Source organism: Bacillus rossius, chromosome 3 (assembly GCF_032445375.1).
Source record: "Bacillus rossius redtenbacheri isolate Brsri chromosome 3, Brsri_v3, whole genome shotgun sequence".
Taxonomy (NCBI): domain Eukaryota; kingdom Metazoa; phylum Arthropoda; class Insecta; order Phasmatodea; family Bacillidae; genus Bacillus; species Bacillus rossius.
The window spans coordinates 4083238-4098149 of NC_086332.1; the positions used below are offsets into that span (position 1 = coordinate 4083238).

The following is a 14912-nucleotide window of genomic DNA, read 5'->3' on the forward strand; positions in this document are numbered from 1 at the left end:
ATATTCCTAAAGAGTTTAGTGTAGTGTAATATAAATATTAAAAACAACTAGAGTGTCTGATATGTTGAAGTATATTAATATATGTGAATATTAGTATTATATGTGTTAAAATTAATTGAACTCAGAATAATTTACGTGTATGTAGGATTCAATTATGCGCGTATCCACAATAACACAAGGACAGTGAAGTTTTGATACAAAGTTTAATTACTGAAGCAATGAAGGTTTCAATTTGATTTAATTTACTAGCGCATATATAAGCACACGTATAACAATACAAACACACAATTTTACACGGAAAGAATATCTACATGAAAAATCAGACTTGTAAAATTCAAAATATGACCATTTTTTTAATATAAATATTAATTTTAATGCAAATTCAACAAAAATCAAAATTAATACATTAAATTAAATCAAAAGATAGAAATATTTCTACAATTCATAAATAAAGAATAAGTAAAGCTTTTAATTTCTCATGGAAGAAATGTATGTCTGTAAAAAAAAAGGTTATGTCAATCTCCCTCATTGCAGGAATCATTAAAATCTGCGGGACATTGCACCATATTTGATTTTCTGCGATGACATTTGATCGATCAATGCCGTAAATGCTCGCCATAGTTGCTTCAGTTCGAACAGTGGTGTGGGCTGTCTCGTCGGTGCATTACAAACAACTGGCGATAACTATACGAGCTTCGGGGAAGCCCTGTCTGGCTCTGGTCATGTGTAAACTGTACCACTCGAGGCGCAAGGCGTGACAGGACAGGCTGCGAGACTCCAGCGGGCTCCAGACTACTCGTTGCCTGTCGACTCAGCCTTTAAGCTGCCTCGCCGAGCCTGCAGAAACGAAGGTAAGTTCATTTGCAAGGGCAGCATCGTTACTAAAGTTCTTTTATAAACTCCTTTATTAGTTAGTTGTTTTTTTGACGTGACAACGTCTAATAAATCGATGAACGCCGGCTGCACGCACGAAAAAGTGTCCCGTAACGCGCATTGTCCCGTTACGCTGTGTCCCGTTTGCGCTCATTGTACTCTTGCGCCGCATCTATCTCTCTTCCACTCGATTGGAACAACCCTCGAATTTGACTTTTTCGAGGCACATTAAACTTGAAACACTCCCATTCGTTTCCTACTTTTCCTATCATCGTCCTATCCTTAACAGAATAACACAGATTGGAAGAAGTTAAATAGCAAACATGTGTAAAAGTTATAGTTAAAATAGTCTCTTCGTTAAAGTAATAAACATGTTTGAATTAATGAATGCAAATGAAAGTAAATTTATCAATTAAATTGTAGATTTCATTTCACTCCTTTGCATCCATACAAAATAATGATAATTCAATAAAATGATTCAATTTTGTTCATAAAAGTATGCAATCGTTTTATCAATGTTTTGTTATGACGTTGTCACGTTAAACTATCTTCCGTAAACCGACTTTACAGACAACCATTTTTTTTTCAGACTCGGCAGGCGTGCCACGCAGAAACAAACTGACAACTGGTTTTCCACGCACCAGAACCTAAACTCAAAATAAAAAAAAAATAAAAAGAACTTGTGGTTGATGAATGTGAAACCAGTTTCGCCAAAGCAACGGACGGCGCGATAGCTCTCGGCTGTTGCGGTCTCGGGGCGAGTGGAGACCACAGAGTCTCGGGTTTACTACTCGTTATCCGTGATGCTGGCTCGCTCAGCAAGTGTCTGCAGGAGGACATGTTTATTCAGCCTCGCCTCGCCATCTCTTATTCCTGACTCTCGCGCTCGCGAACATTCCGAGAATAACTAACTGATACAAAACAAATACTGGTTAAATACTGCAAAAAGAAGTAGGTGTAAGTTATGTCGGGTACGTTTTATCCTTCGTGGCTGAGATAACTTTTTTTTTTCCTTCGGGTGTAGGTGCTGTGAACTTTTCGCATAAATATCTGTTTTTTACCTGATGGTATTCTTTAGAAGCTCTATTTAACTCGTCGTGTAACATAGATAATTGGTAGAGACCTGTAAAATTCGGGTTTTCAAATCCATAAAGGATAGACTCCATGATCCTCTACACACTCGTGCAATTAACATCTGCTGATTGGTTACCGACTCGTAACACCTGTTGACTGGAATGATCGTGATTCGCTAATTCTTCTGTTAAAGATTTTTCATTGGTCCAGACTCCTTCAGATAAACTGTGGCCTAATCACTGAAGCAAAACCATGTCAAAAGTATTTGGACTCTATCCTATCGCGAAATTAATCCGCGAATTATACAGGACTCTAATAATTGGGTCCCATGATATAGTCATTAATGTTTTTGAGAACTAATATTTACGAAGTTTCTGCAGTAAATGACTAACGCCCCCGCTATTTACGTCAGTAAAGTAATTGGTGATTTAATACGATTTATTGGACATACTACATTGCAATTTTCCACTGTTTTTCAAGGGAAAAATTCAGGGAAGCAAATTAAGAAAAAAAAATTGAAACATAAACCCAGAGAGAACCAGCCTAAATCAGCTGACAGATAAACCCAACGATGAATCTAAACAGGTATTATAGACAACACAGTGACGACAGAACAGACGAACATATCAGAACATATTAGAACATATCAGAATAAAATGTAGGCCCTATCACTTTTTGAAAATAAAATAGTTGAATAACACACGACATTATTTAAAACAATTTTACTTCCTTTAAATTTTGTGTGAACCTGATATCATTTTCAAACCTTTAAAAACTTATTTAGATGTCTTAATATCGCGTTGACAGTGAGATCATAACAACACGATCGCCGTAACTGAAGCTAGGATAGTAGCAATATTTCCCCGTAGGTAAAACAACGTTACCTACTCAGACAACGAAGAAGAAAGTTAAGTCCGGTGTTCATTTATCCGTAGAGTTGGAGACATGAAAGAATGTAAGCGCTTGCAGACGAGCAGCAACAACTTTCTGCGCCAACACGGACCGCATTCTGTGCCAGCAGATCTTGTCACAGACTTTGTTTCTTGGCGCGCGCGGTTGGCAACGTCACGGACTCTCGTTATCACGTTGTACGTCTTAGAATTATTTTCTATTTTCGTGAATTGTGCGTAAATTAAAATAAAAAATCTACTGCTTCAAAATAAGCAGCGGTTCTGTTAGAATACCAAATGTGAATCAACACTATTTTGTTGCTGTTGAAAGCCAGTGATGGAGCAAGCGCAGTAGACGGAACAGATCTGTGTGATCGTTGCTCTTTGAGGCCGGGGACTCGTGTGTGCTGCACGCTCTGAGGAGGCGGGGACACTGCCCCAGCAGGCATGAAGCGAAACTAAATTATTGGATTTGGATGAAAACAAACTGCCTCATGTATAGAAACTGGAAAAATTCGCGCTTTCGATGACCTCTAGGATAGACTCCACAACCCTCTACATACTCAGGCAAATGCCACTTGCTCATTGGCTATTGACTCGTGACACTTGTCAACTGGGACGCTTGCGATTCCATACTTCTTTGGTTGAAGGTTTCCCATTGGCTAAAAGCCCTTCAGATAAACTGTAAGCCAATCACAGAAGCAATATAAAGGTACATTTGTTTGGATTCTAGCATATCGTGAAATGAATCCGCGAATTTTTCAGGTCTCTACTCATGTATAATAATAATTGCTGTCAAAATTCCAACTTTTGAAACTGAATATTCCGACAGAAGTAAATGAGGGGGGGAAAACAAGTTGAATTTTTCAAAACTGCTACGTTGTGTGCGAAAGTAGCTTCGGATTCTGCGACATATATGCGTGCCTAAATGTGGACAGTGTAAATACATACAAGCACATTATCCAGAGATGACTCCTGTTGGTAAAAAAAAAAAAACATGCGCAAAACTCTCGGACCACGTAATCCCCTCCCCTCTTATCTAATTTCCGCGAGTCACAACAAGCGAATACTATAGGTATGCGCCCCTGCTTCTTACGATACTGTGCACCGCATATTTAATACCTAGACGGTTCGTGAAACACCTGTTTCAGCCTTTACGCTGACCGAAAATTACGTGTTGAAAACGGAACAATGAAATTATTGAAAGTAGCTTGACTTCTGGGTTGTAGCCGTGTCCTTGGCGAATAATTCACCAACGTTTTCGGTCGACATTACAAGTCGCCATCATCAGGGAGCAGTTACCTACTGCTGCTATGCAAAAGATGCAAGAAAGGCAAGAAATGCAGTAAACTGCCAACTTTTTGAAGAGACCTTGACCTTGAAATTTGACCTTGAACTTAAAGTTTGACCTTGACCTTCAAAATGTGCCGGAATTGGTCAAAATATTGCCGCTTCCTGGTGATGGCGACTGCAATATCGACCGAAAACGTCGGTGAATTATTCTCCAAGGACGCAGGCTACAACCCAGAAGTCAAGCTACGTCAGACAGACAATGGCCGTGAAAGCCTGCGGACATTACTGATGCAATGGAGCTTGTATAGGCGAGTGTGATGGCTGTTGGTAAGGTGGACACCTCCAACGAGCGGCAAGACGCGGAGCTCGTGGCACGAGGACGGGTGGCACGAGGACGGGGTATGTGCGGCAGCTGCGGTCCGCGGAAGACATTGTCCTCGCGACAGTGGCGGCCCTGGAGGGGGTACAGGAACCTGTTCCCCGCCACTCCCCCCTCCGGCCCCGGCGAGCCAGGCCTGCCAACCACGGCACAGCTGTCACTGCCCAGCGGGCCGGCGGACGAGCCAGGTTGGGTCATGATTAGGGACCGGAAAAAAATTCGTGGATTCATTTCGTCAGAAGCTAAACTCCAAATAATTATATCTTTGTGCTGCTTCTGCTATTGGCACCCTTTCAATCCGGGGAACTTTGAGCCAATTGGAAACCATCAATCAAAGAATTATTTAACCACAGTTAGTTACCTTTTAAAAACGCATCACTAGAGACCTGCAAAATTCGCAGTTTCGATGGCCTTCAGGATAGACTCCAAATACCCCTGTACACTCGGGAAAATAACGCAAGTTCATTGACTGCCGACTTGGAAGTCGTCTCAGCTGGTTTGTCTGTGATTCGATCCTTCTTTGGTTGAGGGTTTATAACTGGTTGAGATTCGTCCAGATGAACAGTAAGCCAATAGCAAAATTATCTAAGCGGTATATGTGTTTGAATTCTATCCTATCACCGTATGAATCCGCGAATTTTGCAGGTCTCTACGCATCACATGTCAGCAGCCAATGAACAAGCGACGTCTCCCACACGTGCAGAGGAACGTGGAGTCCATCCTGAAGGTCGTCGAACCCGCGGATATTTCCAGTCTCTAGTCATGACACAAGCGCAGCTATTCCCTTCTATCTGTACCTCGAGTACTCTCTACTGGAATTTACATACCTGTCAAGCTGTGGACAGTGGTGGTGATACCGGTTTCATCCATTTCCCCCCACCTCACTCATATAAATACACATTGGAAGCGAAACGTGAAAATGTGAACGCTGTACGGTAGTATGAAAATTTTTAATTCCATTCGTAATGAAACACAATTGATAGGGGCATGCATTTTTTGCGAAAAGATTTCGAGACCACATAGTTGAAATTCAAAACACTGTAGTATCGTCTGTGTTTCGTGATTGGGTGTGTTTCTTTCAGTTACGTATCTGCTGTCAGCACACCAATCACATTAATGCAGCGCGAAGCAAACGCATATTGAGTAGAGACCGGAAAAATTCGCGAATTCATTTCGCGATAGGCTAAAATATAAATAGTTATACCTCAGTGCTGCCTCTGCTATTGGCTCACAACTCACCTGGAGGACTTTGGGCCAGTGAGAAACACCCAACAAAAGCTTTATACGAATCACAGGCTGCTACGCTGGGACGTCTCACAAGACAGCAGCCAATGGGTGAGTGACATTTGACCGAGCGTACGTAGAACTATGGGGTTCATCCTGGAGGTCATTTGAACCCGCGAATTTTTCCGGTCCCTATGTATTTACATTGCAGGAAAAAAACATAGCAGGTTATCCTGCGGAATGTAGATCAAGAAAGAAAGGTAAATAATTATTTTTTCCGTGTATTATGATTTAGTTAATTAGTTTTTCATTTAATTAGTTTTATTTCGTTAGTTCTTCTTCATTTCAAATACCACCTCCCTCAGGTATGTGCATCACAAAGACGCGCACATATTGCCGCGCTCACGCGGAATGGTCTGCGCAAAGTTGCGTGCGGTCCCGTCTCTCGCGACGCAGAAGCAAATCGAGGCTAATAACTCAAGCGTTGGGATCCTGGCAGAGAGCTCTGTTGGCGAACTGTCTGCTAACAACGTTCCGAATGTTTGACAAATACGGCTGGCGAAGCTGTTTGCGAACAAAGTTCGGCGCGCGGACGGACGCGACCGCAACTCTCGTAACAGTTCTCTCCAAACTGCCAGAGGACTGAGCTCGGAACATACTTCAGGCGTGTTTTATAACGCTCGTGGGAATGGCGTTGTAAGTGAATAAACTTTCCGGTTCGGTCACAAATGTACACGACGAAAACGACATCATAAAGATAAACATGAGAAGGTTTTGTGACCGAGTCGTAAATATTCGTGTGAATTTATGTGTGTCGGTGAATCACACTATAAACATGCTCATATGCAAAGTGAGCGTATAGATGACCTTGGTGTTTTACTTCTGCTAGCATGCCCGAGTGCGGGTGAAACGTGTTACCACTGCACCGCCTCGCTCCGTCGGGGTTGCACTCTTGACTCATCCCTGCGTCTGGAATCAACTAGCTCATAGGTCCCAATCCACTCATATCCTCCGGGTCATGATGGAGATGAATGTACTACACAATATCCCACCTGGCTCGGCGTTTTGATTCAACGAACAGTTTGAATTACACGGTTTTACAGAAAACTACGGGAAATTTTAGAAATATGTTTCTGACACACTTCCGACAATGACGTAAATAGCTCTTCAAAAATGGATCGCACATCAAAAACATAGCCAATAAACGGGGGTTTCCAGGCTGAAGTATCTTAAAAATTATTCACGGGGATGTATGAGGCACCTTTATAAGGTCATATGCTGGACCTTGCAATAAACTTTACACCAACTGCCATGTCCATGAGGAGGGCGAAACAAGTCTCGGAGGGGGTTGGAACAATTCCCTCGACTTGAATCCCGGCTCTCGTCGACTGGGATGGTGTGCCAACAGCCTTTCTTTCAACAAATGGTGCTATAATTTAACGACAGCCTGAGTGAGAGGATCGCCAAGGTCACTAGGGCGTACGCTTGTCTCCTCCATGGAGCTAATATACAGTAATACATCTGGAGAGGACAAGGGAAGGCCAGCAAAGGATGCGAGGTGAAGCCGGGTATCGGCGTTTGTTCCCTGCTTCCTACGCTGGAAGAAAACGAAAACGAGCCAAACTTGTCTCGCGCGGCGGAAAAATCCTCCAAACTAAACTCGCAACAGCTCCGAAACTATCAAAACAATCAAACTGAAAATTTTACTGGATTATCTGTAAACATTCTTCCCCACACCGCTTTAATATTTTTTTTCGAAACATGAATACTTTCATTTTTAAAAATTAAATACCTATTTACTGCCAAATTTTTTTGTGAATACGCAGAGTAAATTTCAACATCGTGGAAAAATTTTTGTTTGCAACTATAGGTGGGGGACACCTGCGAATGAAATTAGGAAGAAGCTTCAAATTTTATTTATATACCACTCTAGACGCATTCAACCCAATACTTTTATTTTTACAGAGAGTTGAAGTGGGAATAATGTTTCAGTGGGTAACACTACCGACATATGTCTTCGTAACGCACTTCTTTTTGTTATTATACTTCTCAAATTTTATAATTTCATACACAACGTTTATAAAAAACGAATTCTTACTTACTTCATTTAATCTATTACAAATCTCTTGTAATATACGTGTATTAGTAGAAGTTAGAAGTCTTTTCAATATCATGTTCATGTTCCAGTCTACTTACTCAACCAACGTAACATGCAAACCTTAGCTTAACACTGGTAGAGAATTGTTTGGAATAACTGTAATGCTATGCATATACTGACAATGTAAGAAACTTTCAATTTTATTAATTGTTTGCATAAGAATTAATAATTTTAAAAAATCATAGAATAGGCCTTTATAGACTGAAAACCTTTCACGTAGTTTCAAGTAGCGTACATAAAAGTTTTGAAATATATATAATTACCAAATATTGTTGAATATATTTAACATTTTTATACATGTTACAACACACATATAATAACAAGCCTATATAGGATATAAAAAGACAGACGCCAAATTTTAGCATTTTGTATTTCTTTTCTCTGTGTGAATAAAATAACAGTTCTTAACGTAGTTGCTAATACATACTGTACTATATTTCTAAAAAAAATACGAAAACCACTGACATCGTCACCATAACAATGATAAATTTGCAAAATAATTAAGGCACGTCTTTTAATGCTACGAAGCACACTCTTAAGAGAAATGTTTTAAACTTATGTTGGGATTTATCTAATATCTTAAAAGCATTGTGAAACCGTTCCTTTGAGGGAAACCTTAATATACCGAACACCATATCATCCTTTAATCGAGTTAGATTTTCGCTTCTTAAGACCCATTTGTCTTCAAAATGCACTGTACACAATGCATGGTTCGGAGACGCAGTCCAATTTTTCCGCTTTGTCGCTTTTTCCCAGATCTGTCGTTGATCGTCACGTTTTGGAAATATATGAAAAAAGTAAAGAATTATACAACTGAAACTACTTCTCTTTGTTAAATAGTTTTCTTAGGTTTTTCGAAAAGTTCGAAGATTAGTTACTTCTGTTTAAAGCATTTGCCACTTTTTTCTGATGCTTCAAAAGTTTTGGGAATTAATTTAGTTAACAAATGAAAAAAAAAATCTTTAATACATGTGAAAAGCAACGCCATCCGGCTTGGAATTCCATCGATTTCTTCAGCCATATGCGCTACAGGAAATCACCATTGTAGCCGCACACCAGCGCCACTCAAACCTCAAGGACAAGTGGGCTGGGGCTGCGTTTGCAGTAGAAATACGCTCTCCTCCTCTTTCTTTTCAACCCTTCTTCGCAACCGGCTGGCTTCGCTCTCGCCCTACACATGTCCACTCCAGATCTTCTTACATGCTCCTTGGTCTCCTCGCTCTACCCTCCCTTCTCTACTCGCTGTCTCTCGTGGCCTTGCAGCAGAGGCGAGTGAACTAATAATGATCTAGTGCAGAGGTTCCCTGACGTCTTTTCTCATAGACCACCGGTGGTCCCCATGCAGCTACATTTTAACCATATTCCCAAAACTCGACAAAAAAATGTGAAGATTAGATCTAACTATGGAAATTGGCGTTGCGGCCGAGTTCCAACCACGAATTAATAGTTTACGAAAAAAAAAGAGTGAGAATTGATTGGTTAGTTATTTAATTGATTGTACTGTGAGTGGATGTCAAAAAAGTAAAGTTGGCCAATCAAAAAAAGTGATTCAATCCAACTTTACTTTTTTGACATCTACTCACACCAGAAGGAACCAATCAATTCTCACTCTGCCTACATTGATAGGTGAAGTCAGGCCAACATTTTAGTTCTTCACTATCGAAATCAGATAAATTTTTCGTGGACCCCCATTTTTTTTGTCACGCCAACGTGGACCCCTAGGGATCCTGACGATCTAGCGGGACGACTAAAACATAGAAGAGAAGTGGCGTGAATGTTGTCATGCATAGAGACTGGAAAAAATTGCGCTTTCGATGACCTCTAGGATAGACTCCACAACCCTCTACATACTCAGGCAAATGCCACTTGCTCATTGGCTATTGACTCGTGACACTTGTCAACTGGGACGCTTGCGATTCGATACTTTTTTGGTTGAAGGTTTCCCATTGGCTAAAAGTCCTTCAGATGAACTGTAAGTCAATCACAGAAGCAATATAAATGTACAGTTGTTTGGATTCTAGCATATCGTGAAATTAATCCGCGAATTTTTCCGGTCTCTAGTAATTGGTGTCGCTCGCGTGATATAATAAGGTGTTTCCCTCGCGGCTCCTACAGACTAGAGCCTGTTAGTAAATATTTATTTGCGACAAGGTCTGGGAGATATGATTTATGCCGTGAAATGCAAAAAAATTGGGATAAATAGCTCAAAATTAGAATTTTAGTGAAAAGATGGAAAAATTCAAGATGGAAGGGCCTAATCCTCCTTAACTTGCGATCTATTGGTGTACACAAATGCTGACGTGATAAATACTATTTGAACTTAAAAAGATGACAAAAAAACTACTTGCAAGTTATGACTTATTGCTAGAGACCTGCATAACTCGCGGATTCATTCGGTGATAGACTATAATTCAAACACATATACCTCTTAGATAATTTTGCTATTGGCTTACTGTTAATCTGGACGAATCTCAAACAGTTATAAACCCTCAACCAAAAAGGATCGACTCACAGACAAACCAGCTGAGACGACTTACAAGTCGGCAGCCAATGAACTTGCGTTGTTTGCCCGAGTGTACAGGGGTATGTGCAGTCTATCCTGAAGGCCATCGAAACCACGAATTTTGCAGTTCTCTACTTATTGCTAGAGACCTGCAAAATTTGCGGATTCAATGACCTCCAGGATAGACTCTACTACACTCTACACACTCGGGCAAATGCCACCTGTTCATTGGCTGCTGACTTGTGAGTCGCCTCGACCGAGTGTCTGTGATTCTACACTTCTTTGAGCAAGGGTCTGTAATTGGCCCTCATTACTCCAGATTAACAGTGAACCAATTGCAGAAGCAGCGCTAAGGTAAAATTATTTGAATTGTAGCATATCACGAAATGAATCCGCGAATTTTGCAGGTCTCTACTTATTGTTAGTATTATTTAATAATTCTAGAGACAGGAAAAATTCGCGGATTCATTTCACGATATGCTAGAATCCAAACAACTGTACATTTATATTGCTTCTGTGATTGGCTTACAGTTTGTCTGAAGGACTTTTAGCAAATGGGAAACCTTCAACCAAAAAAGTATCGAATCGCAAGCGTCCCAGTTGACAAGTGTCACAAGTCAATAGCTAATGAGCAAGTGGCATTTGCCTGAGTATGTAGAGGGTTGTGGAGTCTATCCTAGAGGTCATCGAAAGCACGAATTTTTCCAGTCTCTAATAATTTCGCTCAGGAATTACTCTATGAGTCCGAGTTATATATTGCGACATTTAAAATTAAATTATTTATGTTTTGTTTTCTTGTTTCAAGTTAAACTGAAAATAAAACTGTGTTCATAGAAAATTAGAAATGTACTGCCACAGAAGTTATTCGCCGGTAAACACAGGCAGTTGTTGCGAGTGTTACTGACGCGAAGCAGAACCACGGACGGTAGCTCAGAGAGTGAAATGGAGCCAAATGGAGCCAAGTAGTGAGCGCGGCAGTTGGGCGCAAGAAAGGAGTTACGTGTGGACGTGGCAGGCATTTGGAAATTTTGTTGAAGTACGACAAAATTGTGGTTCATCATCAAATTAAGTGGTCTCAGTAAATTCACGAAACTATTCGCAGACTGGTGAAAATTCCTGGATAACTTGTAATCGTTGTTCTTCGTAAATGTACATAAAGAGATAATCTCAAGAGTGATGTGACATTGATATTCATTTCACTAAAGTATTACTAGAGGAAAGGTTTTGAAGTTTTAGGCTCGATTTTCTATGCGAAAAAAAATCCAACTCATTTGGTGTGGGTTATAAAAAGGTTTATTCCGTCGAACAAATCCTATCTCAAACCACTAGGATATAAATAATTCCTATATGACATCACAAATAATTGTAATGTGGATTGAACAACTTAAAATAAGAACACTTTGATGAAACTAGTAGTATGAATACTAACAATAGCTTATAACTTATAACGTGTACATTGGGCATGGGGATATTATAAAACTGCAGAGCGTGCCATGGTCAGAGACGTAGCAGCGATGTGTGAAGGAGGGGGGAGTTCAGTATAACCATTAAAAGATTTATTAATGAGTAAGTTGCCATTTTATTGAATTTTAAAAGAGAATTGCTACATTAAAATCTCAGGGAACAAAATAATTAGATAAATTAGAATCTGAGACTATATTTTAACGCGACATGTGACGTTATCTGTTGGTTGGGCTCATAGCTACTTGCAATCATTTAACTAATTGACGAAAAAAAACACTTATTACTGTTATGTAATAAAAAGTCTGGTTCTATATAAATGAGTAGGAGATGCAGTAGTTGTGGCATGCCATACCACAAAATATGTGGCCAACAAAACAAGGTAAATTAATTTCCACTGGTTTGTTTGCCTGATAATATCTGATGCATTACTACTCACAATCAAGGCAGCTATGTTAGTGTTATATTCTGAAAGCTACCATCTAGCGGGTGGGCCCAGTACTACTTCAGAAACTAGTGCTCAGCCCAAGGAGGGAGAAACTCTAATTACCGAGACTGAGACCTAGTTTTTTGAAGTAGTTGTGGGCCCGTCCGCAAGATAGTAGTTTTCATAATATATTGCTGACATAACTACATTAATTTATTAGGAGAAGTAATGTTTAAGCTATTATCAGGCAAACAAACCAGTGAAAATTCACTCTATTTAGGTAGCCACTAATTTTGTGGTGTGTAATACTATGAGGTATTGCACCTCCTACTCCTTTGTTTATTACATGACGGTTTTTACAAAACAGCATTAAGTATTTTCGCATCTATTAAATTAGTATTGCGCCGTCAAGGAGATAACTTAATATAACAAAAAAAAAGTAATAACCAAAAACACTTTGTATGAGAACCTCTATTCCGATTTTTTATTTGCTGGCAGTTATGGGCCCGCCCAACAGATAGCGACACATGGTTTCAGTTTCCACTGTAAGAGTCGCACTTCATGTTTTGTGGCTCAGCCTGGGCCACGGGCGAACACAGCGCCGCTGTGACGCGGCGGCGATGCACGCGCCCCTCCCCTGCTCCGAGGGTGACGTCACGGGCCCAGCCCTCGGAGGGGGGGGGGGGGATAGTGAGGGTTAGGGTAGACGGGAGCGAACAAAGACGCTCTGCCGAGCGGCAGACTGAGTTTAGTGACGGCTGGAAGAAGCGCATACCGCCGAAGAAGCAACGAAGAAGAGGCACAAAAAAAAAACCTCTTTTCCTGCTTCAGAAGTCTGATACAAGGAGTAAAACTGCTCCTTGGAGAGAGAGAACGGAGCTCGCCTTTTTGTTTCTCTTCCACGAAGAAACCAAAAAGGAGGCATAATAAAAAGCACATCTAAACCCTCTTACCGAAGTTTGGTACAGTACGCTCTTTTTATTACCAAGGTTTTACGCTTCCCTTTACGAAACAAGAAAGTAATTTGCTGGTGTTTATTAGTTTTGCTCTTTAGCGGCCAGCTGTTTACCTTTTTTTATAGGCACACACACTCTTGAATCTTGAAGTCTGTAAGTCATCTTGTAATCGAGTGACTGAAGTGTAAACACGCGAAGACATTTCAACGACATCAAAAAGGAAAATACCGTCCTCAAGAACTCAATTGCTTTGTACTAACCTGGAACGAACAACGATTCGCTTCGGTATGACGTCCATTTTTACTCTCTCTCTTTCTCTCTCTACAATAGCTGCTGACGCTCAGATGCACTACAGACGCGGCTTTGGCGTCTGATTATAGTTTTTTTACACTTTTTAAATCAATAAGTTTTATTTTAAACTAGCTAAGGCCCGACATGCGTTACAATGCCAATTTTTTTTTTGTTAATTTGTTTGAAGTAGGTACACATATAAAATCTTTGTATCTCTATATGTATAACTATTTACTTCCATATATATATATATATATATATATATATATATGTATCTCTTTATCTCTGAATATATCTATATACCTCTCTCTATGTACGTATATTCCACTATATCGCTCTGCCTCACACACACACACACACACACACACACACATATATATATATATATATATATATATATATATATATATATATATAACTCTATAGCAATGAAAATATTAAAAAAATTATGTTTTTATATATTTATAATTTTTATCTGTCTTTTGCCGGTAAGAGGTGTAACATAGATATGTAAAAACACGCGCGTTTTCGAAAACAATGATGTTCAAAAACTTCAAAACAATCGGTTAAGTACTTTCTGAGATTTAAGATTTTAAAAGAAAAAATAATTACATTAGTATTTATATAGATAAACACTTTTATTTCGAATTGACTTCTGTACAATGTACTTCGTAAGTGCACAGAGGAAAAATATTTAGTTTCTGGAAACTAACTAATATATTTCTAAATATATTTCTAATATATTTACTAAATAATATATTTCGTGGCTTTTAATTAATTGGATGAAAAATAATTTTTAAATACAATTAAGATGTTATTGTTTTAAACTTATATAGAAGATTCCTGTAATATTATATTTGTATAAGAATTAACGTAAAACAAATATTTTGTTAATATCCTTTATGACACAACCTACAGACTTATGTTTATTTCGAAGTACCTATTTCTTCTGGAAATATTTTGGCAATTTCTATAACATTCTGGAACGTTTTAAGAACTTAAAATATTTAACATATTCATGTTCTCTATTATTACAAAAGGATCGATTAAACATTTTATGTATTTCCATGCAGAGAAAATATTATGAATGTTTTTAATTCAATGCATCCAGCATTGGAATAGCTTAGAACGAATTTGATATGTTGCCAACGAAGGTAATTATTAAATTTTGTTGACCTTCAAACAGTATTTTTTCAATCCTGCACTAATAACGTGGTCGTATAAAAGTTTACTTTGAACCAAGGTTTAAAGTAATAATAAGATGGTTTAAAATAAATTCGAACTAATTTGATAATACGAAAGTTTTGAATTTTTTATTTTAAATTTCAGGCCCCGTTTTTAAGGAAATAATTCGTTTCATCATAAATTGTTTTAGATAAAGTT

At 39.1% G+C, this 14912-nt stretch overlaps 1 protein-coding gene across 1 annotated transcript in view; it reads left to right on the plus strand.

The window, feature by feature from the left end:
* Window positions 1-4447: 4447 nt before the first annotated feature.
* Window positions 4448-14912, plus strand: part of LOC134530005 (basic salivary proline-rich protein 1-like) — a 34775-nt gene continuing 24310 nt past the window's right edge. Inside the window, exon 1 of the mRNA XM_063364531.1 lies at window positions 4448-4697. Within this exon, the coding sequence (XP_063220601.1) occupies window positions 4448-4697 (250 nt within the window). The remainder of the gene's footprint in view (window positions 4698-14912) is intronic.